General features: G+C 41.1%; 1 protein-coding gene across 4 annotated transcripts in view; it reads left to right on the top strand.

Moving 5' to 3' along the window:
• POT1 (protection of telomeres 1) overlaps positions 1–23357 on the top strand; it is a 67176-nt gene that overhangs the window by 20740 nt on the left and 23079 nt on the right. For all 4 annotated transcript variants that reach the window (XM_079994171.1, XM_079994170.1, XM_079994172.1 and 1 more), the window contains 5 exons: positions 1446–1490; positions 2467–2517; positions 4546–4660; positions 13051–13181; positions 19825–20115. In XM_079994171.1, coding sequence (XP_079850297.1) covers positions 1446–1490; positions 2467–2517; positions 4546–4660; positions 13051–13181; positions 19825–20115 — 633 coding nt within the window. The remainder of the gene's footprint in view (positions 1–1445; positions 1491–2466; positions 2518–4545; positions 4661–13050; positions 13182–19824; positions 20116–23357) is intronic.

The raw sequence follows: 23357 nt of genomic DNA, 5'->3' as shown, positions 1-23357 counted from the left end.
TTTTAATCATTTCATTGTTTTAAAAAGGCACTTGTGCAAGTCTGTTGTTACAAACATTATTTCATTTAAACCAGGATTCATTCGCCAGGGCTAAGCCATGGGTTCAGCCATGGAACAGTTAACACGTGAAGTGAGTTTAAGGAAGGGCTTATCCACATTTACCCCTTGCTCCGTTCTTTCCAGGGAAAAGTAAGTGTGGATCAGCCCTAAGTGTATGCAGAATCTCCACTGAGTGACCACAACCAGCTTACATACACCTGAAGGCCCCCATAAACAAATAGTCTGCTATAAAGGCAGGCCAGAATTCTAGCGCCTCTTATTTTGGGAATTATTGATGTTGGTTAGAGAAGCCACATGTTATCTTTTCATAAGATAAAACCATGAATACTGGGGGAGTTGGAAGACCATCAATAGCAGTGCGAAGCCTGTTTTGGCCCTTTGCCTGCCTGACAGACAGGTAAGGGTAGCCCCTAAGGTAGTTTTTGTTTCTAAACAATACAGATACAGTAAGGGTGGGATGGAGAGTTAAGGGAAGCAGGTTACAGTTTGCAAGGTGCGGGGGAATAACAAGGGAATACTACAGCTACAGTCAAGTTGACCAGAGTTTGGGCATGTACTTAAGTGGATGCATCCCAGATGTCCAGATAAGTGTCTGTTGCCCAAAGTAAACTGCCTGTTCAAAAGCAGAAAGGATTTGGAAAAGGGATTCTCTCTCTTTGTTGAAGGATTTGGCTTCACATTCATGTGCGCCCACAAGATCCAGTTTGCTGTTTTACAATTCACAAAGCACAAAATATAGTTTGGGGAATGTAGGCATCTGTGAAGTTCAGTGAAGTCCCTAAAGCAGTGTTTCCCAACCTTGGGCCTCCAGCTGTTTTTGAACTACAATTCCCATCATCCCTGACCACTGGTCTTGCTAGCTAGGGATGATGGGAGTTGTAGTCCAAAAACAGCTGGAGGCACAAGGTTGGGAAACACTGCCCTAAAGCACATTAATCATTCAGGCAGCTGGATAAGACATGCCTATCTCTAATACGATAGTGATTAAATTGGCACCAATGTAAAATCAATACCATAACTTGCACAAATCTTAAATGCTATAAAATGTATGAGTCCAGTATGAATACTCATGTATTATCTTTATGAAATGTATTTAGTGAGGAGTGAAAATCTTGGGCAGAATTCCGTTGACTACAGATAGCGTTGCCACCTCTTTTCTGGTCTTGCTCTTGCACCTATAGCAGCAGCCTGAAACAATTTTGAGTAAATAAAGCTTTTCTTAAGATCAGGAGAAGGGTCAGTAAAAAAGGAGGCAGCTCTATGCACCCAAGGATAAGTGGTTTTGACAAATGCAACTGAGATATGAAAAATGAGATGCACACATTTTGTATAAAATTTAAATTTGAAATTCTTGAGGGATTTGAAGTCACTTTGTTGTTTTGTAGATAAAAATGAAGAGGAAAATTAAAACCAGAGAAAGCACCCACCAAGTAGGTATTCTGTTACTGTATCTTTGTAACATTGAGTGTTAAAAACGCTGATAATAAATTCATTCATATTATTTCTTAAAGACTTGTTTTAAATTGAAAGAGCTACTTTGAGTGAAGTTCCCTTTTGGATACACACGGCAGTGTAAAAAAAATGCTATGGTTTGTTGTGTCATCCAAACCTTGACCATGGTTTGTTTTCAAACAAATCACTGTCTGGGTTTGTATCACATGACAAGCCATAGTATGGCTTGCTTGAGCTCTGTGGATGGGAAGAATTCATTCTGGGGCCAGCATGGCAGAATAAAGGCACATCCATTATTAACTCATATACAAAGCCAGGTAAACTGACTTATCATGACATGCAAACTAGGTCCTAGGTAGCCATAGAGTACATTTGTGCAGTATGTTTTATAATATACAGAAATTTAAATTACCAAGGGAAGAATTATCCCTCAATCTATCCCAGTACAGCCTGGGAACCTTTAGGAATCTTTTAAATCCTACCCATTTGATTTGCCCTTTTGAGCTCAGGGCTAAGTTGTGAAAGAATGGAGGGGTTTTAGTGAATTTTCTTTACTTCAATTTTATTTTGATATTGGCCATAATAGAAATATGCATTATTAAACTATTCTGTTCTGTTAGTTTGTGGGTTTTTTATACTGACCCCAAATGTTTGAGATAAAGTAGTCTATAAAAATATAAATGTTTGTTAATTAGAAATGTTGGTTTATCTAAATATTTAGGTAGCATTTGCTATATGTTTGACATAAGACAATTCACTTATATGTAATAAAAATGCATACATTTATTATTTCTATCTTTTAAGTTACCTATACATAATAGATTAACTTCCAGCATATATTTGTTCAAAGAACAAAGAATGTCCATCTTAAAATATTGGAATAAAAAAATCTGAAATGATCCTTATTGTCTTCCAGTTTGTTCTAACAATCTTCAGTTCTGTTTTTCTCCGCAGGTTTGTACTAGGTCATCCAGTACAATTACTGGTTCAGAAACTGTAGCCATGGTAAGTTTTGTTTTGGTGTTTCTTTTATTTTTGTTTTAAATTGCAGAAGGCATCGCGAGTTCAGTGCCTGAAACACGTTTTACAGCAACTTTAAGATGGCCTGTAGAAATGGCTATAGATCTCACAATAATTTTGCATTAGCTGCTGTGGGGAACACAATTACAAAAGGAATAAGGCAGAGAATAGGTGTCCAGAAATTTTGAATAAATCCAAACACATGCTAGGTTTCCTCCTTTGGACATCTCTCTTTACACTGTGAGGCTGGGAGTGCTTTATGAATGTGTTTTCTAGCTACTTTAATTTGTCTTACGTATATAGAAAAATTCTTTTCAAGCAGCCCCGCTAAATAAAAAAATACACCAGGCTGTAGAGGCTCAGAAACTCTGGCAAGTGTGCTAATTTCCTGAACATCTTGGAGGTGGTCTGCAAGTATTATGACTGTTATTAGGCTAGCCAGCAGAACAAGGTGATGACAGAAATAATTTAAATGCCTGTGGCACCTTCTGCTGGTTGCTGGAGAAAGTACAAAAATTCATGTGTTCCAACAGCCTTTCCAAAACTTTATTAAAGCAAATTTGCTGTATCAGGAGAGGGCAACATTGTAGATTTTTTGACATGTGTACAACTGGTTGGCAAGATTATATGCTCACTAGGGCCAGACTGAAATTCTAATGTGTCAAAAATCAATTCACAAAGATCAAAAATCAGTTGGCTTTCTCATTCTATATGTTGGACCCATGTGTTTACTCTTCTCATGTAAGTAGCTTACACACTTATTCCAACCACAGAATGTACAGCAAATGGGTTTTTTAAACATCCTGTGAAATGATCAATTGACATGTGTGATAACTATTAAAACCATGGAAATTAATCAGTGCTATTGTACTAGAAACATTTAACTTACAATTGGACCCGGTGGTTTTTTTTCTGTTAAACTATACAGATGGTTTAGTTATACAGCAACATAAGGATCTGTGTCATTGTATGGTGTTGGCAACAATAATTTTGTTGGCAGAAAAATGAAGATCAGCAATGATACCAACCATTAATAAATACAGAGAGAAAATATAGGAATTTGCTTCAATGGCCAAGCTAGCTTGTTATGTCAGAGAACATAACAAGATGAATTTGCAACAAATAAGTAGGTGCTTATTAAATATAGCAAGGATTTAATCAAAACATGTTGTGGTTTTACACTGTTTTGAAGTTTGGTTTGTTGAGGATAATTAAACTAATAGGTTATGATATAGTTTCTTGTCTCTTTCTTTTTTTCACTTAGATTAATGCCTTTTGAAATAATAAACAAATTTGTATCTGCAAACGTTTTATAGCTTTAACTCTGCAGTTGTACTATTTAAACTAGAAAAGCAAAAAAAGCTAGTGTTTCTGGAATGGTCTGATATTTGCCGTTTGCCAGGAAATAACACTTGGCTGTCTCATAAGAAGAGTCCTGCAGGATCAGACTCGCAACATATATAACAGTCATAGCTTGCAGCAATTGATAGCCTTATATTCCATGAATCGGTCCAATCCCCCTTTAAAACCACCCAAACTGGTGGCTGTCTGCCTCTTGTGAGAGCAAATCCCATAGTTTAATTATGTACTGTATAAAGAAGCACTTTCTTTTTTCTGAGCTGAATTTCCTAACATTCGGCTTCATTGGATGGTTCCAGATTCTAGTATGAAAATAGTCACACACACCCCAACATCATTTTATACATCACAAAGCATATCCACTCCCTGCTCACCTTTTCTGTACAGTAAAAAACAAAACAAAAAACCCACCCCAAATTGTTATAACCTTTCCTTATAGGGGAATTCTTCCAAAGGAGGAAGGAGTATTCTGATGGAATGACCAGTAGCAAAGAAAAATGTTTTCTTTGATGTTCATAATGGACCTGATATCTAGGCCCTGTACATAAAGTTTTGGCAAAAGAAAAGAAGTGAGAGAAGAAGAAGAAGCTTGCCACTTTAAAATAGCTACAGAATTTGACTTGAATGTGATCACTTTCTGTTTTGTCTTGTTAGTCTGTTGCCCCCAGCTATACATACACCCCTCTGAATCTTGTTAAAGGCGGGACTATTGTCAACCTCTATGGTGCTGTGAAATTCTTCAAGCCTCCATATAAATGCAAAGGAACGGGTATGTATTATTAAATATATAAAACTCACAAAGTGTTCTGCTTTAAAAAAAATGTTCATAGCAAATATGAGCAAGAAGTCGATTATGGGTCATTGTATGATTTCTGATCGGCTTGCCGAAGGTCGGCGGTTCGAATCCCAACGACGGGGTGAGCTCCTGTTGCTCGGTCCCTGCTCCTGCCAACCTAGCAGTTTGAAAGCACATCAGAGTGCAAGTAGATAAATAGGTACTGTTCCGGCGGGAAGGTAAACGGTGTTTCCATGCGCTCCTCGGGTACGCCAGAAGTGGCTTAGTCATGCTGGCCACGTGACCCGGAAGCTGTCTGCCGGCTCCCTCAGCCAGTAAAGTGAGATGAGTGCCACAACCCCAGAGTCGTCCGCAACTCAACCTAACGGTCAGGGGTCCCTTTACCTTTACGTTTATGATTTCAAATAAACTGCTCAATGCTTCCTGGATGCTTGGATTCCTGTACAGCAGCCTTTCTCAACCTGTGGGTCCCCAGATGTTGTTGGACTACAACTCCCATCATCCTGAGCTCTGGTCTTGCTAGCTAGGGGTGATGGGAGTTGTAATTCAACAACATCTGGGGACCCACAGGTTGAGAAAGGCTGCTGTAAAGAATGCTTGCTCAGATTCACCTTGGTGAGCCACCATGGTCTGTTCCACCCTTTCAGTGACTTCTTTTATGACATTCCCGCGTCAACTTTTGGGTTCAGTGCTGTGTGCAATTGTGCACATGTTGGTCGCGCCTAAAATGGGGGTTGCCTGTTGTGCTCAGTATTATCACAAACTCCAAATCAAAGTTTGGAAATGGGAGCTTGTTTTATCGTAACTTGGAGTTTATAGTGGTTAGGGCAGATGAAACCCTGACCATGGTTAGCTTTGAAAAGGAAAGAAATTCATGCTAGCATGGCTAGGAGATTAGGCAGCCCAATGTCTTCGGCAATAGTTGAAAGTTTTATTCATTTGTGGAGAAGCTATGGAAACCTCCCTATTCATTGCACACCATTTGATACAGCGGTGAGAAACTCAAGAGGGAATTCTTTGCTCTTTGGATTGACAAATAGAGGAACATAGTCTTTGGTCATGGTGTTTGAAAATGGATCTGCTTCCTTCACTTCTTTTGTTTAAAAATGAACATGACTTTAGTTGCACAAACCCAACATAGTTTGTGGTAATGGTATTTAAACATAAAACTGTTGGAAATATTGAAAGATAAGTGTTTTCACATCCCAGCTAAGAAAAAAATATATGAATAAAGCACCATGAGGTACAATAATTTATATGTCAGACCTTTAAAAAATGAATGGGGTAATTAAATTTGGTATCAAGAACTGGTAATGGTCCATCTGTTATTACAGATATTACACCATATGCTTTGTCTATTTTTCCACAAAATGAAATTAAAATGAATATCATTAGTTTCATCTCATATTCACTTATAAACTAAAATTATATTGCAGGCATGAACCTGGAAAATAATGTGTCTGCTCTAATTTTGGAGGGAATGGAGCGATTTGCATATTGGTCGTTAGTTTTGTGATAATTTGAGCTGATGATAGAAGACTTACTGTCATAGAAAGAACTTTCTAAACTGGTCAACTTCTTTCATAATGGTGATCTTGTATCCTGGCAAGGTAGACTGGCAGTAATGAAAATTATTTTTATCCAGAATTCCAAGGAAACTTTTTTTTTTTTAAGTGAACCCATCTTATTCCTTTTGCCAGGATCTCGGGGAACAAAAGTAATACTTCTGTAGATGATACGTTTTACAAACAATTTGTTAAGTTTGACCATTTGGGGAAATAGTTGTGCTGGATTTTTTTTTTTTTTTTAAGGCTGACTACCTTCTTGTGATGGTAACCCTTACTAACTAGGGTTTCTTTAGAATGATTCAAGATCTTGTTTTGGCTAAAACTGGAATGAGTTGCATTGTAGCTTGTAAATTTCATAAAAAGCCCACTTATCTGTTCCCCCATCATTGGATCACTGGGGTACTCATAAAGCACATCAGGTATTGCTATCTATCTCTTCTTAAATTAAATTTAGGAATAGAAATAGATTTAAAATAGATGTTTGAAAAATAGTGTTGCCATTATTAGGACACAATGATCTGCTTCAAACATAATGCTAAACCATAGCTTTAGCACTGTGTGAACCCTACCTAGCAGCTAAACTATGGTTTGTTTCCTGACAACAATCTGAAGCCATGGTTTGCTGATAATTTGCAAACCTTAGTTTGTGTGAATTATGATCTGGTGCTATGTGTGAATGCAGCACTCTTCCTTAACCATGTTGGTTTGGCGAGCATCTCCGGTGGTCAATCTATAAAGGAATGAGTTTAGTAATTGGAAAACAAACTAAATTTTGGAGAAACAAGCATACTTGTCTATTTGCGGGACAACTGTGGTTTCACTCATGGTTTGTTAAGCAAACCATGGTTTAGTGTTATGTGTGAACAAGGCTTCCATATATTATATTGTGTCTGTGCTGTTCTCCTATGTAGTTTGTAGAACATTAAGAAAAAAGTATGTAAAGCCAAATACAATTCTGATGTACAAGTTATATCAATATGGTTAACATTTACTAGTTCATTCTGTATAGGAATTGTCTTCCTGAAGCCAAGATGAAACTTTTAGATTCTTATACTTCAGCATCTTTTGATGCTTAGTTATGCTAGGTCTGTATGTCTGAGAAAACTGCATTCACTGTGAGATTTTCAGTCTTTAATTTTAATAGGGATATTTTTTTTCCCTTTTGGAGAGCTGCAGAGAGCTGAAAAGATTATGATTTTCTATCCTTTAGGATATTGCAGAAGGTGTTGCTGATTTTTAAAATGTTATTTCTGGATAGGCAGATATCCTCTTATTTCTCTTTCCTCACCACTTGTAGCTTTTAAATGTAAAATGGTCAAAACCAAAAGGGCATGTAGACAATCATTTGCAGAAAGGGCACTTCTCGACTGAGGATATCAAATGGAAATTTAAAGTTGGCAACCCCCTATTAAGATATCTGAAGACTTCACAGCTGATGGTAGAAAATTTAATCCATGAAATGGCAATTGGATCCATCCTAGGGTCTCTAATGACATAGAAGTAACTGTAGCTCCAACTACTGCTGTGAGGGCTTAATATTTCCCTGTTCCTTCTTTTGCAGTTAAGCCGAGCAAGCTTACAGTAGCTGTTAAGTAATTTTGTCAGGTGTTACAACTTACTGCTTAAAGTCATTTCCATAGGGTTTTTTTTTTTGCCATTCTTAAACAATGCTAATACAATTAAATTATTTCATGGTAGCATAAGTTTGCGACTTACTACAGAATAAACTAACCTAACCCAATTGATCTAAATCACAGACAATACAACCTGGAGCTATACAAAAGCCCAAATTTGGAAGTGCACTGTTCTAAATAAAAGAGCTTCAGTGGCCCGAACAGAGAGCTGAGATATCGAATAAAGATGAACGCTCACTTCCATTGAATTGATTGGTAAAAATACATAGATCAGCAATGGCTTGCAATTTGGTGTGGAGCTGTTACACTGACTTCCTGGCAGCTGAGTCGCTGCTGCTTACTGGAAGGGCGATGTAATAGGAAAGTTGTCATGACCAGCAGAACCCATCCTGTCACCTTGCTCATGCTGGTAAGCAACTGTGATCCACTTGCTCGAAAGCTAGCATTGTAGATCTATCCCAGCTGGGAAGCTGTTTCTGGCATACATGTAAAACTGTAGCTGTCTGTTGGTCTCAGTGGAAAGGCCCATAGAGGTTGGAAATAGAACATGTATTTTCATTTTTGCATATATGTATGCATGTATTTTCAAACTGCTATAGCAAAAGTATTAAAGTTTCTCTGTTTTTGGTGTGCTTGTCTACCCTGAAATCCATTCTGGATGTTTCCGAAATGGAAACTGCACCCGGTGTGTCATTCAAAGCTTCTTTAGCCACTAAAATACTAAATGTAGTTTGTGTTTCTTGTGTTACTGATTTCCATGTTGAATAGCATTTTGGACTTTCAATCTGTCTTGTGCTAGGGGCCATTTCATGCACTTTAGAATGTCTTTCCTAGAATATGTGTTTTCTCAGGGAGAAGTGTTTTGAGAAACATGTGTACCTATGACATACATCTTGCCTTATATTCTATGTGTGTGGTGGGTGTATTAGAGAGTTCAGTGTCTCCCACCCACATATATGGAAGAGCTATTCTAGCAAGTGTATGAACTAGACTCCCAGTGCTGGTGGGTTCCACTTACTATCCATACAACGTGCCAGGATACTTTCAACATTTAGAACCAGGACACTGTGGTCTAAACCACTGAGCCTCTTTGGATTGCTGATTGGAAGGTTGGCGGTTCAAATCTGCATGACGGGGTGAGCTCCTGTTGCTTTGTCCCAGCTTCCGCCAACCTAGCAGTTCCAAAGCACACCAGTGCAAGTAGACAAATAGGTACTGCTGTGGTGGGAAGGTGAACGGTGCTTCTGTGCGCTCTGGTTTCTGTCACAGTGTCCCACTGTGCCAGAAGCATTTTAGTCATGCTGGCCACATGACCCGGAAAGTTGTCGGTGGACAAACCACCGGCTCCCTCAACCTGAAAGTGAGATGAGTGTCGCACCCCATAGTCACCTTTGACTGGACCTTGACAATCCAGGAGTCCTTTACCTTTTTTACCTTAACATTAGGCATATCATCGCAGAAGGACTTGAAAAATACAATTTCATATGCAGTAACAAGCCTAAGTGGATATAACTATTCCAGTCACCTGATGTGATAAGGTACCTGGGAGAGGCTAACTCCCTATATTCCAAATCATGAGATAGATTTTTTTAAACTAAAAATTAAGGCATGAGAACATGATCTACAGACGGAGAGCAGTATACAAATTTAATAATAATAATAATAATAATTAATAATTAATAATGGTTGGAATCTTCATTTGGCTTTAGGTCTGTGAGCCATGCAAGCTGTTTGCTTTCAAGTTGTTGTTTTTTTCTGCAATCCCACATGTTTTGAAACAAAAATGTAAGGTGAGATTAATAGAGTGCTAGGAAGAGCCTTCAGGCTATGGAAAGAAAGTCACCTTGAAGATGCATTCTATCCAACACATTATAAAAGAATATGGTAGAGTGAATTTTTATAAGCATTTGTTGTACTTCAGTGCCAGATTTTGGTAATCCATGAGGATGTATTAGCATTAGTTTTGCACTGTTGAACTGACACAGTTTCTCTCCTTAAGCGATGGCGAGATCCCATGTTTTGTGAAAGTATTTTACACTATGTACTGTCTTGCTTGTCTGAACTGAGATAACCCTGTAGTGACGCACAGAGCTGTAACTTGAAGCAGCCTGTATATTTGTCGAGTTTTGAAAATATTAGATTTAAATGTGAGTTACCTTAGAACTTGTATATCTTGCCAGTATGCAATTTTTCACCTTTTTAATTAAAGTGAGGTACACAGTATATAGGTTTAAAACAAGTTGTCAGATTTTAATGAGCTTGCTAAAATGTATTATTCCTACTTGCTTTTTACACCTCTGTGGCACACTTAACTGTACTTTGATGCTATTTCCTGAAGATAATTTGCAAAGTTAAACAAGCAGCTAATTCAGTATCATACTTCTTAGGCCTTGTTTCTCGGGACTAATCCTTTGAGAATAGTTGCTTTACAGTAAGTAAAAAATTAAACTAAAATATTTTTTGTAGTATTAGCTGTTCGCTTAAAGCACCTCATTGGAACTATTCCCTAACTATTTGTTGAACATGACATTCCTGTCTCAAAGTTAACTCATTTATACTGTAATCCTAGAGTGTGTTGTGCAATGGTGGCAGAGAATTACAAATAAGTATTTGTAATATACGCTGTAGACTATTATATTCATGGCTTCTTTGATTAAAGGCTTGGCTTAGAGATACTAGCAGGCCTTGCAATAAAACTACAAAGCAATTTGCACTTAATCTTACAGAGGAAATTAGGTGAATTGCTCAAGATTGTTTCTAATACCTAACAGAAAGTTTAATTTTTCAACTCTTACACATTAAGATCTAGTTAGCACTATTTAATCCAAAAATGTTAATGGTTTCCAGTATGATGGGCAAATCTAGTAAACTATATTGAAACTTGGTGTTGTTTTAGCCCAAAGGTTATACAGTGGTACCTCGGGTTAAGTACTTAATTTGTTTTGGAGGTCCGTTCTTAACCTGAAACTATTCTTAACCTGAAGCACCACTTTAGCTAATGGGGCCTCCTGCTGCTGCCGCGCCGCTGGAGCACGATTTCTGTTCTCATTCTGAAGCAAAGTTCTTAACCCGAGGTACTATTTCTGTGTTAGCGGAGTCTGTAACCTGAAGCGTATGTAACCCAAGGTACCACTGTACAGTGGTGCCCCGCAAGACGAATGCCTCGCAAGACGAAAAACTCGCTAGACGAAAGAGTTTTCCGTCTTTTGAGGTGCTTCGCAAGATGAATTTCCCTATGGGCTTGCTTCGCAAGACGAAACGTCTTGCAAGTTCTTGCGAGTTTTTTCCCTTTCCCCCCTTTTTCTAAGCCGCTAATAGCGCTAATCCGCTAATCTGCTAATAGCCGTGCTTCGCAAGACGAAAAAACCGCAAGACGAAGAGACTCGCGGAATGAATTAATTTCGTCTTGCGAGGCACCACTGTATGTTGTTTCCGCCAGAGCCTGTAGAAATAATAAATTTGTCCTTTGCATTAGAAATTCATTTTTTAAAGGATGGTGTCCTGAATATGAAAATTGGCATTGATACCCAATACTTTTATGGACTGTAGTGCTTAGAGGATCAATGACTGGGCAAGCGCTAACTAGGCTTTAGGAAGGAGGTGGGAGAACTCTAGGAACCTGGCAGAGTCCTCAATTCCCAGTTCCTCCTTCCCAATTCCCAGTGCCTCACTTACCCAGCTTTGGGAAGGCACCATGAGGGCTAGGGCATCAAAAGTTGCTGAGGGCTGCCAGAAAAGGGATTGAGGGCTGCTTGCAGTCTGAGAGCAATGTTGGACCACTCTGGGTTAGACTATTAGACTAAAACCTGGAACAGGGGTCAGCAAACTTTTTCAGCAGGGGGCCAGTCCACTGTCCCTCAGACCTTTTTTTTGGGGGGGGGGTTGGGCTATATTTTGAAGAGAGAGAAAAACACGTATTCCTATGCCCCACAAATAACCTAGAGATGCATTTTAAATAAAAGCACACATTCTACTCATGTAAAAACATGCTGATTCCCGGATCTTTTGCGGGCCGGATTTAGAAGGCGATTGGGCCGGATCCAGCCCCCGGACCTTAGTTTGCCTAGCCATGACCTGGAACACCTTTAAATCTTCAATCTGCCTTGAAACTCACTGGGTGACCTTCAGCCAGTCACCATCTCTCAGCCTAACCTAACTCACAGGATTGTTGTGAGCCTAACTTGGAGAGAGTGGCACCTTGAAGGAAATGTGGAATATAAATGTTATAATAGTAAGATATTTTTAGATGTATTAAATATGCTGTTATTGTATTTTAATTAGGTTTTTTTAATCACTGATGCCTTTGCTGCTGTGTTCTGCTTTGAAAAGAAAGGCAGGATATTAGTGTATTAAATTTATAAGAATTTTGCAGAACATACATGTTTCTCCCGACTGTTCGGTCTTCTTAAGGGGGTTGAAGATATGTATCAATGAGGGTGTCCTCCGAACTTGTTATAGATTTGAGTGCTGATAGAATCATAGAGTTGAAAGGGACCCCGTGGGTCATCTTAATTCAACCCCCTGAAATGCCTCTGTCTAAAGTCTAAACAGTCTGTTGCTTCTTACTCTGCATGAACAGGAAGTGGTTTAAGCCATCTGCCCTTTTAATATGGCTGTTTTAAGTGAGGGCAAAGCTAAGCAAAAGGAGACTTGCCACACAACTGGCAATTATTAGCTCTCCGGAGACTAACACCTAAGCTAGATTTGAAGAAATGGAGCAGTACTGAATGAAAATTAGACTGCATGCTAGGCAATCATTCCTCCTTGCCTCATGTCACAGAAGAAAGTGTCGTCGTCACTGTTGGCCAATTAAAGGGTTGGCTGACCATTGTACTTGATACCTTGAATTAAAATAAAATACTTTCTCTTCAGTGTTAAGATTTGTTAGTAATTTTATGAAAGTTTCAAACCCATTCACATCTGTAGACATGTCAAGATTACTGACAATGCATGCACTTTTTAAACAGAGGTAGGTGTAAAATTTCTGGCATGGCTAATCTTAGGAAATTGTTTTGCTTTCTTAAAAGCATATGGAATCCTATAATCTCATCCCTGTATTTATTCTCATGATGTTACCTGACATCATGATCCTTTATGTATTATTCTGTGCTTTTAGAAGTATGGTGCCAACTTTTTTACATCTATATTTTCTCCTTTACAGATTATTGCTCAGTGATAACCATTGTGGACCAATCGGATGCCAAGCTGATATGTTCACTTTTTAATGTAAACAGAGATGCCCTTCCACAAATCTACAAAAATGGTGACATTGTTCGATTTCACAGAATAAAGGTACCTTTGCTGTATTTACCATTCATTGTAGGGAGGTATCCATTTCTGTTTCTTCAGTTTTTGTCGTCATATTTATCATGGACTTCTAATACTGAAGGTTGGTCCTTTCACATATCAGGTTATTTGGTGCATTTCCAAACAGACCAGGTTCTTTTACATGCTGCGGAAGATGGAGACTTAGGTAGGTAAGAAGCAACAGGAGCTAGAGGATTTGTTGTACAAAGAGGTCCTTTGCAACCATGTTTCAGGAATGCTTGGCAGGGAATCCCAGTCTGTATTCCTTGGCCAGATACCCAAATATATTCTGTATTCTAAAACATTTGAAGGTACCTTCCCAACATCAAGCCCTGAGTATCCTGTTTGTTTTGTAATCCGATCAAATGCAGAAGCAGTACTACCATCAGTTGCATTTCTCCTTGGCATCTTGGATCCAACAGATTTGAATTGGATGGCAGCAAAATTAGGTTGGTCTGTATAATCTCCCAGTCCTTTAGGTTCAGAAACAGATACACCAAATATGCCAATGAGAAGAAAGCCACAAGCAAGGAAGGCATTGAACCCTTCTTCTCTTGTGACAGCGCCCTCCCAAGCGGTAGAGGCACATCTTGCTTTCGCAATTTAGAGTTGTACTGTGTGTAGCGTTATAATAGAGGAATTATAATGAGCTGATAAAGTGCAGAGTCTTAAGTCCCCACTTATGCCGTGGTTATGTTCCAGGCCCCTGTGCGCATAAGCGACAATCGCATAAGTGGGGAGCGCCCTCTAAAAAGCCTGCTCTCCAGCTCTCTCTCCTGCTCTCTCTCTAATCCAGACCAAAATAGCTAGAGTTGAAGTTCTAGGGTCGGCTGGAGGATGTGTAGGAAAGTGGCTGTGGCAGCTGCTGTGCTACCCTATGCGTCAGCTGTTAGGTGGGGAAGCTGAGCAGCCTAAACAAAGCTCCACTGCACCTCAGGGGCTTCCACTTTGGGGCTTCCTTCACTGGTGCCCTCTTCAAGCCCTGGGGTGGGTCTTCTCGTGAGCCACGAGGACTCCAGGACTCCCTCCATTTCCTGGTATGAATTCCTATCCATTAATTTATTTCCCGACGCACAAGCCAATGGCGCGTAAGTGTATGTATGCAGTTTCAGAAATCCCTTTGCTCATCATTCTAAAGTAAAGTATTTCATAATAATAATAAAAAATCCACTTTAGAAAAAGAAAAAGACTTGGAGGGAAGTGGGGGAGGAAAAGAATCATTGCACCAACCCTAACCCTTCCATTCCCATAGCATTGTATATAACCCAGAATTTAAGGCACAATGAAAGAAAACGCAACTTTGTTTTGTTGCTTTTAAATGGCAACAAATGTTGAACACTTTTAAAGCAGGGTGCTACACTTCATTTTTCTGTTCCGTTACTGTTCACATATTGTGTGTTCTCTATAAGAGAAGCAAAACATTTACTATAAATTGAGTTCCACCCATTAGCTCAACCACAATTGTTTGAATAAGAGCATGTGGAAAGCAGAAAAATATTTGCCAGCTTTCCTGCTGTATTTCTAAATGTGTAGCTTTGGTCACTTCAAGGCAGTTGTATCTGGGTAAGTATCTTGCAGCCATTTATCTGAGAGTACAATTTAGCTGCGGTCAGGGTTCAACTGGCAGCCAAATTTAGAATAGTAAAAGTTTAATTAAGCTACTTAAATATTATAGTTTTAAGCTGCCTAAGTAAATTATAATTTTCCTTCTTTTCAGTGCCTGAAAGTTACACGTAAAATATCTGCCCATTATTTCAGTTAATTAATGTGCTTCCAAGGCAAAATCTTTTTTTCTGTAATAGAATTTCTTCTTATCCCATTATCACACATGATCGTAAATCGCAGTTAGAGTCAAACGTTCCATTTTTAAAGGTACCTAGATTGGAGTGTTATTTAGTATGTTTTTAAATGTATAGCTTTAAATATGTTAATCCCAATCTATTGAGAAAATTTCATTTTCTTGGATTCAGAACATTCTTCTTGCAATGAAAAATAAAAGGTTTACTTTGTCTTTAGTACATATATTTTGGAATGTCTTGTAATACCGTATTTTTCGCACCATAGGGCGCACCGGACCATAGGGCGCACCCAGGTTTTTTTTTTGGGGGGGGGAAATAAAGGGGAAAAAATTATTTCCCCCCCAGGCGCGGGGCTGGGGCGGGGGAAGCTCGAGCTTCCCCCGACCCCAGCCCCCAAACAGGCAGCTCTCTGCAAGCCGTGGGAGCGCTCCCGCTGCTTGCGGAGAGGTCCGTGAAGCCTGGGCGCGCTGAGCTCCGCGCGCCCAGGCTTCAACATGCAGGCAAGTCTCCGCAAGCAGCGCGAGCGCTCCCGCTGCTTGCGGAGAGGTCCGCGAAGCCTGGGCGCGCTGAGCTCAGCGCGCGCAGGCTTCGGCATGCTGGCAACTCTCCGCAAGCAGCGGGAGCCCAGCGCTGGGCTCCCGCTGCTTGCGGAGAGGTGTGCGAAGCCTGGAGAGCGTGAGGGGTCGGTGCGCACCGACCCCTCTCACTCTCCAGGCTTCAGCGAATGCCTCCATTCGCACCATAGGACGCACACACATTTCCCCTTCATTTTTGGAGGGGAAAAAGTGCGTCCTATGGTGCGAAAAATACGGTAATTTTTTTTTTTTAAAGCCTGTACAGTCGTACCTTGGTTCTCGAACAGAATGCGCTCTGGGAGTCCGTTCGATTTCCGGAGCTGTTTGAAAACCAAGACTCAGCTTCCGATTGGCTGCAGAAGCCATGCCAGATGTTCAGCCTCCAAAAAATAGTTCGAAAACTGGAACACTCCCTTTGGGTTTTCTGTCATTCGGGAGCCGAAACATACGACTTCCAAGGCATTTGGCAACCAAGGTACAACTGTATTAGCTGTGCTGGCTTGGTTGTGGGTTTGACTGCATGAGTTGGCCCTTCGTGTCAGTAAATTCTGTAAAATGCTTAACAGTAGCACCATAGATTGGTAGACCATTGGCCCAGCTTGCTCAATAGGGTCTACACTGGCAACAGTTTCCCATGGTCTCTGGTCTGAGTCTCTTCCAACCCTACCTGGAGCTGGGACCTTTTGCATGCAAATCCCTGAGCTATGTTTCTTTCTGTTACGTTCATAAGGCACATGCAATTGAGGTGGTATCTTTTAGCGGCGAAAATTGCAAGCTGCAAAGTCCTTGGTTAAAATATTGCCTCAGCTCTGACCTTGCTAGCCTTAGGGAAGCCGTGCTCTCTGAACCTATAATTATTTCTTTTTCAAAGCTAACAGGGTTCTGTTCTGGCCCCATCAACTTCTCAAAATATAACTTAGCATTTTCACCTGTATAATAAATTAAGTTTTAGTGTTTGTGTGTGGATATTCACTTTAAAAGCACCACAGTAGTTTTGTGGGGGGGTTTGTGTTTTTTTTTTTTTTTGCTGCTATATCAAAACAAACAAATGTACGTTCTGGCCTGTACCAAAAACAAATAAATCACAAAGCACTGCAGGGCGTCTATTATACCCCAGAAGTAAATTTTACCTTATGGGTTTAATTCTGCTCCAAGTTGCTTTACCTTGATACATGAGTTAGTATTTTGCCACTGCAAATTTGCTGCAGTGATTTCTTATGTGCAGTGTGTGTGTGTGTGGGGGGGGTGGTTTCGGGGACAAGAGCTTATTAGGCTAGGGGTTGCCAGTGTGACCATTGGTCCATCTTGCTCTGCACTGACTAGCAGTAGCTCTCCAAAGTTTCAGAGAGGGTCTCTCCCAGCCCAAGCTGAAGATGCCAGAGATTGTCTGACATCTGTGCCGCAGCAACCGCTAGGGTAAAGGTAAAGGGACCCCTGACCATTAGGTCCAGTCGCAGACGACTCTGGGGTTGCGCGCTCATCTCGCTCTATAGGCCAAGGGAGCCGGCGTACAGCTTCCTGGTCATGTGGCCAGCATGACTAAGCCGCTTCTGGCGAACCAGAGCAGCACACGGAAACACCATTTACTTTCCCGCCAGAGCGGTACCTATTTATCTACTTGCACTTTGATGTGCTTTCGAACTGCTAGGTTGGCAGGAGCAGGGACCGAGCAATGGGAGCTTACCCCGTCGTGGGGATTCGAACCGCCGACCTTCTGATCGGCAAGTCCTAGACCCTGTGGTTTAACCCACGGCGCCACCCGTGTCCCAACCGCTAGGTTAGATTACTGCAATGCATTATACGTATGGCTGCCTCTGAAGACAGTTCGGAAACTTCAGCCAGTACAGAATTCAGCAACGACATTGCTCACCAGGACAAGACGGTATACACTGTTCCTGGCTCAACTGCACTGGCTGCTAATTAGTTCCCGGTCCCAATTCAAAGTGCTGGTTCTGAACTATGAAGCCTTAGATGGCTCAGGACTGCAATACCTCAAGGACCACTGCTCTCCATAGGAACTGATCTGGACCTTGCAGTTATCCACTGAGGTCCTTCTTCGTGTGCCTCCTCCACAGAAGATCCTGAGAATAGCACCACAAGAACTGGCCTTTTCTGCAGTGGCTCCCCATTTGTGGAATGCTCTCCCTGAAATTTGGCTGGCACTTTCATTATACATATTTAGGTGCCAGGCAAAAACTTAACATCCGCTACCCTCTTAAATGTGTTGGGGGGTGGTATTCTTTTCTCTTGTTCCTGTTTTTATTACAGTGGTGCCTCGCAAGACGAAATTAATCCATTCCGTGAGGCTCTCCGTATAGCGGTTTTCTCGTCTTGCGAAGCAAGCCCATTGACAGCTTAGCGGATTAGCGCTATTAGCGGTTTAGCGGCTTTTAGCGATCAGCTGTTAAGTGGCTTATCAGCGAATCAGCTGATAAGCGGCTTAGCGGCTTAGGAAAAGGGGGGGGGGGGAAAGGGAAAAAACCCCGCAGGAACTCGCAAGACATTTTCATCTTGCGAAGCAAGCCCATAGGGAAATTCGTTTTGCGAAGCACCTCCAAAACGGAAAACCCTTTCGTCTAGCGGGTTTTCCGTCTTGCGAGGCGTTCGTCTTGTGGGGCACCACTGTATGTATTTTCTGTTTTTTATATTGCATTTCTATGCTGTGAACCGCCCTGAGAACTATGGATGAAGGGCAGTATACAAATTTAATAAAGAAAAAATAAAATGAGACCGTCTGCATGCAAGGCAGATGCTCTTTTACCCTGTCATGCTTATTAATTTCAGTAGGGCACTGGGCTCCTTTGGGTAGGGATGGCAGGAAAGAAAATTACAGTAAGGGAATTGTGCAAACTCTGAGTGGGTTTTGACAAGCGACTTGAGAGGAGAAGAGATGTAGCTCTACACATGTGTCTAGAGAGCCAGTTCGAACCAGGAGGCAGCAGAAGGGGGCAATTTATTTCAAATCTTATTGTTGCAAATAAATACATAAAGCTGATGAAACAAGACTTTGCTTTTTCTTGGTCAGTATACACTCCTGAGCGGTAATAGAATATATTGCTGAAGTCAGCTGAAGAATCAGAAGCTACCCATTTATCACAGCTTCACAATATTTGTTAGAGAAGCTGCTTTTTGTTTTCTTTTTTAAACTATGTCAGAGATTGGGAGTAAGGGAGAGAGTTTACCTAGTTTACTTTACCTAGGAGTTAATTAATTTTAAAACTGCTATGTTTCTTTGAATATCATCTTTGATACTTTTTTTGAAAAATTAAAATATTCTGATCATTTGTTTATTAAAGTGGTCATGTTTGAGTCAGGAATGTCAGGCTTCTGACGCTTGGGCACCCCTAGTAATTGACACACATTTGCTTGGGACCAGCTCACCCAACCATTCTGTACTGTCCAGCAAGTGACCTTCATAAAATACTCCTTACCATGCATTTGAAGCTTGAATAAACTGCAACGAGTTCACACCAAATAAGTTAGCAGTGTTTTCATTAGAGTCACATATGTTCAAATTAAGGTTGGGACTAGTTAAAAAAGTAAAGGACCCCTGAAATGTTAAGTCCGGTCAAAGGCGACTTTGGTGTTGCGGCGCTCATCTCGCTTTCAAGCCAAGGGAGCCGGTGTTTGTCCACAGACAGCTTTCCGGGTCATGTGGCCAAACCATGACTAAACCAATTCTGGCACAATGGGACACCGTGATGGAAGCCAGAGTGCATGGAAACACCGTTTACCTTTCCTCCATGGCAGTACCTATTTCTCTACTTGCTCTGGTGTGCTTTCAAACTGCTAGGTTGGCAGGAGCTGGGACGGAGCAACGGGAGCTCACTCTGGCATTGGAATTCAAACCGCCGACCTTCTGATCTGCAAGCCCAAGACGCTCAGTGGTTTAGACCACAGCGCCACCTATGTCACCACCCGTTTGGGACTAACCTCTGGTTTGCATGGGTTGGATTCCACTTGGTGCACCCCAAGAATGTTGGGCAACGGAGCGCTTTGCCGATCTCATATCTTGAAAGTTGAGAGTCAGACTTTTCAAATACATGCCTGTTACAAAACAATGTGTTCAAAGAAGGATGGACTGGTGTTCGTTGCTTTCTAAGCCGGTACATGTCTTTCATCTTGTAATTTGCGATAATTAGTTCAAATGCATGTGATAATCATCCTACATATTGGCTTTTCCCCCACTGAGTTAAAAAAGCAGTACACTTTTATTTTTCCTGACGGCGTTGCCTTTTTGTTCTTGTTGCCTAGATCAAAGAGTTCAGCGGGCAGTTGCAAGGGATTAGCAGCAGTGGATTTGCAGCACTTACCTTTGATGGCACTGTAGGAACACCAGTGGTTCCTCGAACGTCCAGCAAATTATTCACATTTACAGATGAAGACAGAAAAACAATAGAAGACTTGCGCATTTGGGTGGCATCTAATCTTTTAAACTCTGCAGTTGTAGCAAAATTGTCTGGAATCCAGCCGCCTATGTATTTTGATCTCACTTGCCAGCTTGTAGGAAAAGCAAAAGTTGATGGATCTTCCTACCTTCTCAAGGTTTGCTCCTCTCCCCGCTCTCCAAAAAATATGTTAATTCAAAAGCTCTTTCATGTTAGTATAAAGGCAGTATGTTATAACTAATGCACATTAAGTTTTATCCCTTCTTAGCAGCACTGCCAAGAACCAAACAATGCTTACTTTTCACTGCTAGAGCTATATTCAGATCTTGACGTTGAAACTCTGTCGTTAGATTGGTATGGGAAGTTTATATGTATCTGGTGGTTTTTGCACATTTAACTTTCAAGTTCATGCCTTCGAACTGTCCTGGGAATGTTTGGCAAGGAGCAGAGGGAATAAGAGAAAGAGCATGGAGATTCAGCTGACCTCTAGAGAGGCGTATCCTTGGCCCCTAAGAAAATGGTGGTGAACCTCTGTCTTGTAGGCCTAATTTGGCTTGGAATCCAAACCTCACCTGCAAACAGACAACTTCAGAGGGCCTTGCTTTGGTGCAAGTCAGCTGATTGGTTTTGTCAGCAAGCCCCTTTTGAAGGTATTGCCTGACAGCCTAATGACATCACATGATGGACAAGCGGGCAGCCCCTAACCACCTGTCAAAAATAGCTGAAGAAGGATGGCTGGTTTCTTATCCAACCTTTGGACTGAGAAAAGGTTCCCCAAACCCTACCATAAGAGGAATAGTTCAGCCAGCCATGCTTTACACATGAATAAGGTGGCGCTGTGGGTTAAACCACTGAGCCTAGGACTTGCTGATCAGAAGGTCGGCGGTTCAAATCCCCACGACGGGGTGAGCTCCCCTTGCTCAGTCCCTGCTCCTGCCAACCTAGCAGTTCGAAAGCACGTCAAAGTGCAAGTAGATAAATAGGTACCTCTCCGGCGGGAAGGTAAACGGCGTTTCCGTGCGCTGCTCTGGTTCGCCAGAAGCGGCTTGGTCACACTGGCCACATGACCCAGAAGCTGTATGCCGGCTCCCTCGGCCAATAAAGCGAGATGAGCGCTGCAACCCCAGAGTCGGTCACGACTGGACCTAATAGTCCTGGACTGGACCCTTTACCTTTTTATAAGAAGCTGTAGTATTTGTTTGCACTGACTGGCAGCAGCTCTCCAGGTTTTCAGTAAGGACTCCTACCTGGTGCTGCAAGGAGATGGTGGGAATTGAACCTGAGATCTTCTGCAGGGAACACATGTGCTCTGCCACTGAGCTACCACTCAATGTGTGAAATTTTTGAGCAGAACAATTCGCTCTCCCATCCACCACCCCCTTCTTCAAATAGTTTGTAGGGAGGGCAAGCATTGATCCAGATTGAAACCCTGGTGTAAGGAGAGGTACATAGGAGTAACCCTTTGTCTTCCAGTGCAGACTGGATCATGCAATTAAAATTGCACTTGAAGGCCACGTGACTCGTGTAACATGTAGTTTTCCCATGAGATGCCACAAAACATCAGATGCATGTTGCACTGTGGGTGACTGACCACATTCAGTGCTCTGTTTCTGTGTTTTGGAACATTAACCTGACACATGCAGAAATTCCAGCATTTTCAGTGGTGACAGCCTCATTATTTGGGCATACATTTGCAAATTTCAGTACGGTCATACCTCTTCTTACGAACGCTTCATGTTGCGTTTTTTCGGGTTAAGAACACGGCAAACCCGGAAATGTTTACTTCTGGGTTTTGCCTCACGCGCAGAAGCATTCTGCGTGGTTCACACATGCGCAGAAGCGTTCTGTGCAGTTTGTGCATGTGCAAAAGCGCTCTATCGCACTTCGCACGTGCACAGAAGCACTGCTCTGGTTGCGAACTTTTCAGGGTGCAAATGGCACCCCAGAATGGATCGTGTCTGCAACCAGAGGTACCACTGTAAAAGATAAATTAAAAAAGGAATCCAGTGCTTGGCTCTTCAAACCAAAAGTTGTAAAGTACAGAGGAGGGGAGGCCGAAATTTTGCTTTGCTGAATGATTACTATTGATTAGATTATTAGGGTACTATTACATTTGTGTCAATGGATATTTTTATTCTGAAATTCACAAATGACCATTCCAATGAATAAGGGGGGAAATCAAACAAGATGCAGCCAGGGATTTATTAACTGCTGGGGTTTATGTACTTTTAAAAGTAAATAAATTCATAGGAACAAACAGCAGAAAATAAATACAGTTATCTAAAAGAGGTAATAATTTTGGAGGCAGGGGGACAGAGAAACCCATGAAACCCGATTAGTTAATTTTTACTTCACATACAAACTGAAGGTAATGTGATTAAAAGCTTATTTTCCTTGTGTCTGGTTGCATCACAGTGCTGGATAGTCCTATCACACTTTGTTTGAACTGGTAAATTGAAATATTGTAATGCTTAGGTAGGAGATGACCTTCCCTTCCCTTTGAAAATGCAACTTATTAAAAACTGGAATTATCACTAGCAAGATAAAAAAAAAGTGGTTGAAAAAATATTTTGCAGGTCCTTTCTGTGTATATATTATGCATGTTCTAGTTATCTCTTTGGCTTCATTTTCAAGGTGAGATCCTAAGGGCCAAGTGTTTCCTTCCATGTGTTCACTGGAAGTTCTCGCCACCAAAATTCTTTCCTGTACAATCATCTTGTAACCTAGAAATAAGACCCTCATGAACCACACAAGGGCCTTCAGTCAGAAGTTGAAAATAGGGAGATTTCCCACACACGCATGGAAGGGAGCACTTAAGGTCTGTGTTCACAGACAGCACATACATGCATCTTTTTGATTGGGCAGAATGTTCACATCATGACACTGTTTCTTTGCCTTTTGGTTAAGATCAAGTGTGGTATCATAACCAGATGATGTCCATTATTTGGATTGTTGGTCTTCATGACTTTATGACTCAGAAGATCCAGATATTTATTCTATGAGGAATGTTACAATAGCAATACTAGCAATTATTTTTGTTGTTGTTGTTGTTGTTGTTTTATTTATACCCCACTCATCTGGCTGGGTTTCCCAGGAATATTAATATTTTAGGAGCTTATCACATTTTGAGAAATGCTACTTGAATAGGTGATTCATTCATTATTTAAAACCATTTATATTTCACTTTCAAACTAAAGAAAAATGATCAATTAGTCAAGTCTTTGTGTAATCTTGGTCCAGAAAAACCAGGAAAGTGCAAGATGTATCCTTTGGGGCCAGTCTTGCACCAGCATTTTTAGATCTCTGCTAGACACGCCAGCAGCCTTCTCTGATTCCACCCTGTTGCCAACACTGTTTCAACCCTCAGCACAGTGAGTTGGGGTGAGATCTGGTGAAGCC

Source organism: Podarcis cretensis (genome assembly GCF_951804945.1).
Source record: "Podarcis cretensis genome assembly, chromosome: 10".
NCBI lineage: Eukaryota > Metazoa > Chordata > Lepidosauria > Squamata > Lacertidae > Podarcis > Podarcis cretensis.
Note: the sequence above shows the minus strand (reverse complement) of the source record. Positions and strands in the feature narration are given on the sequence as shown.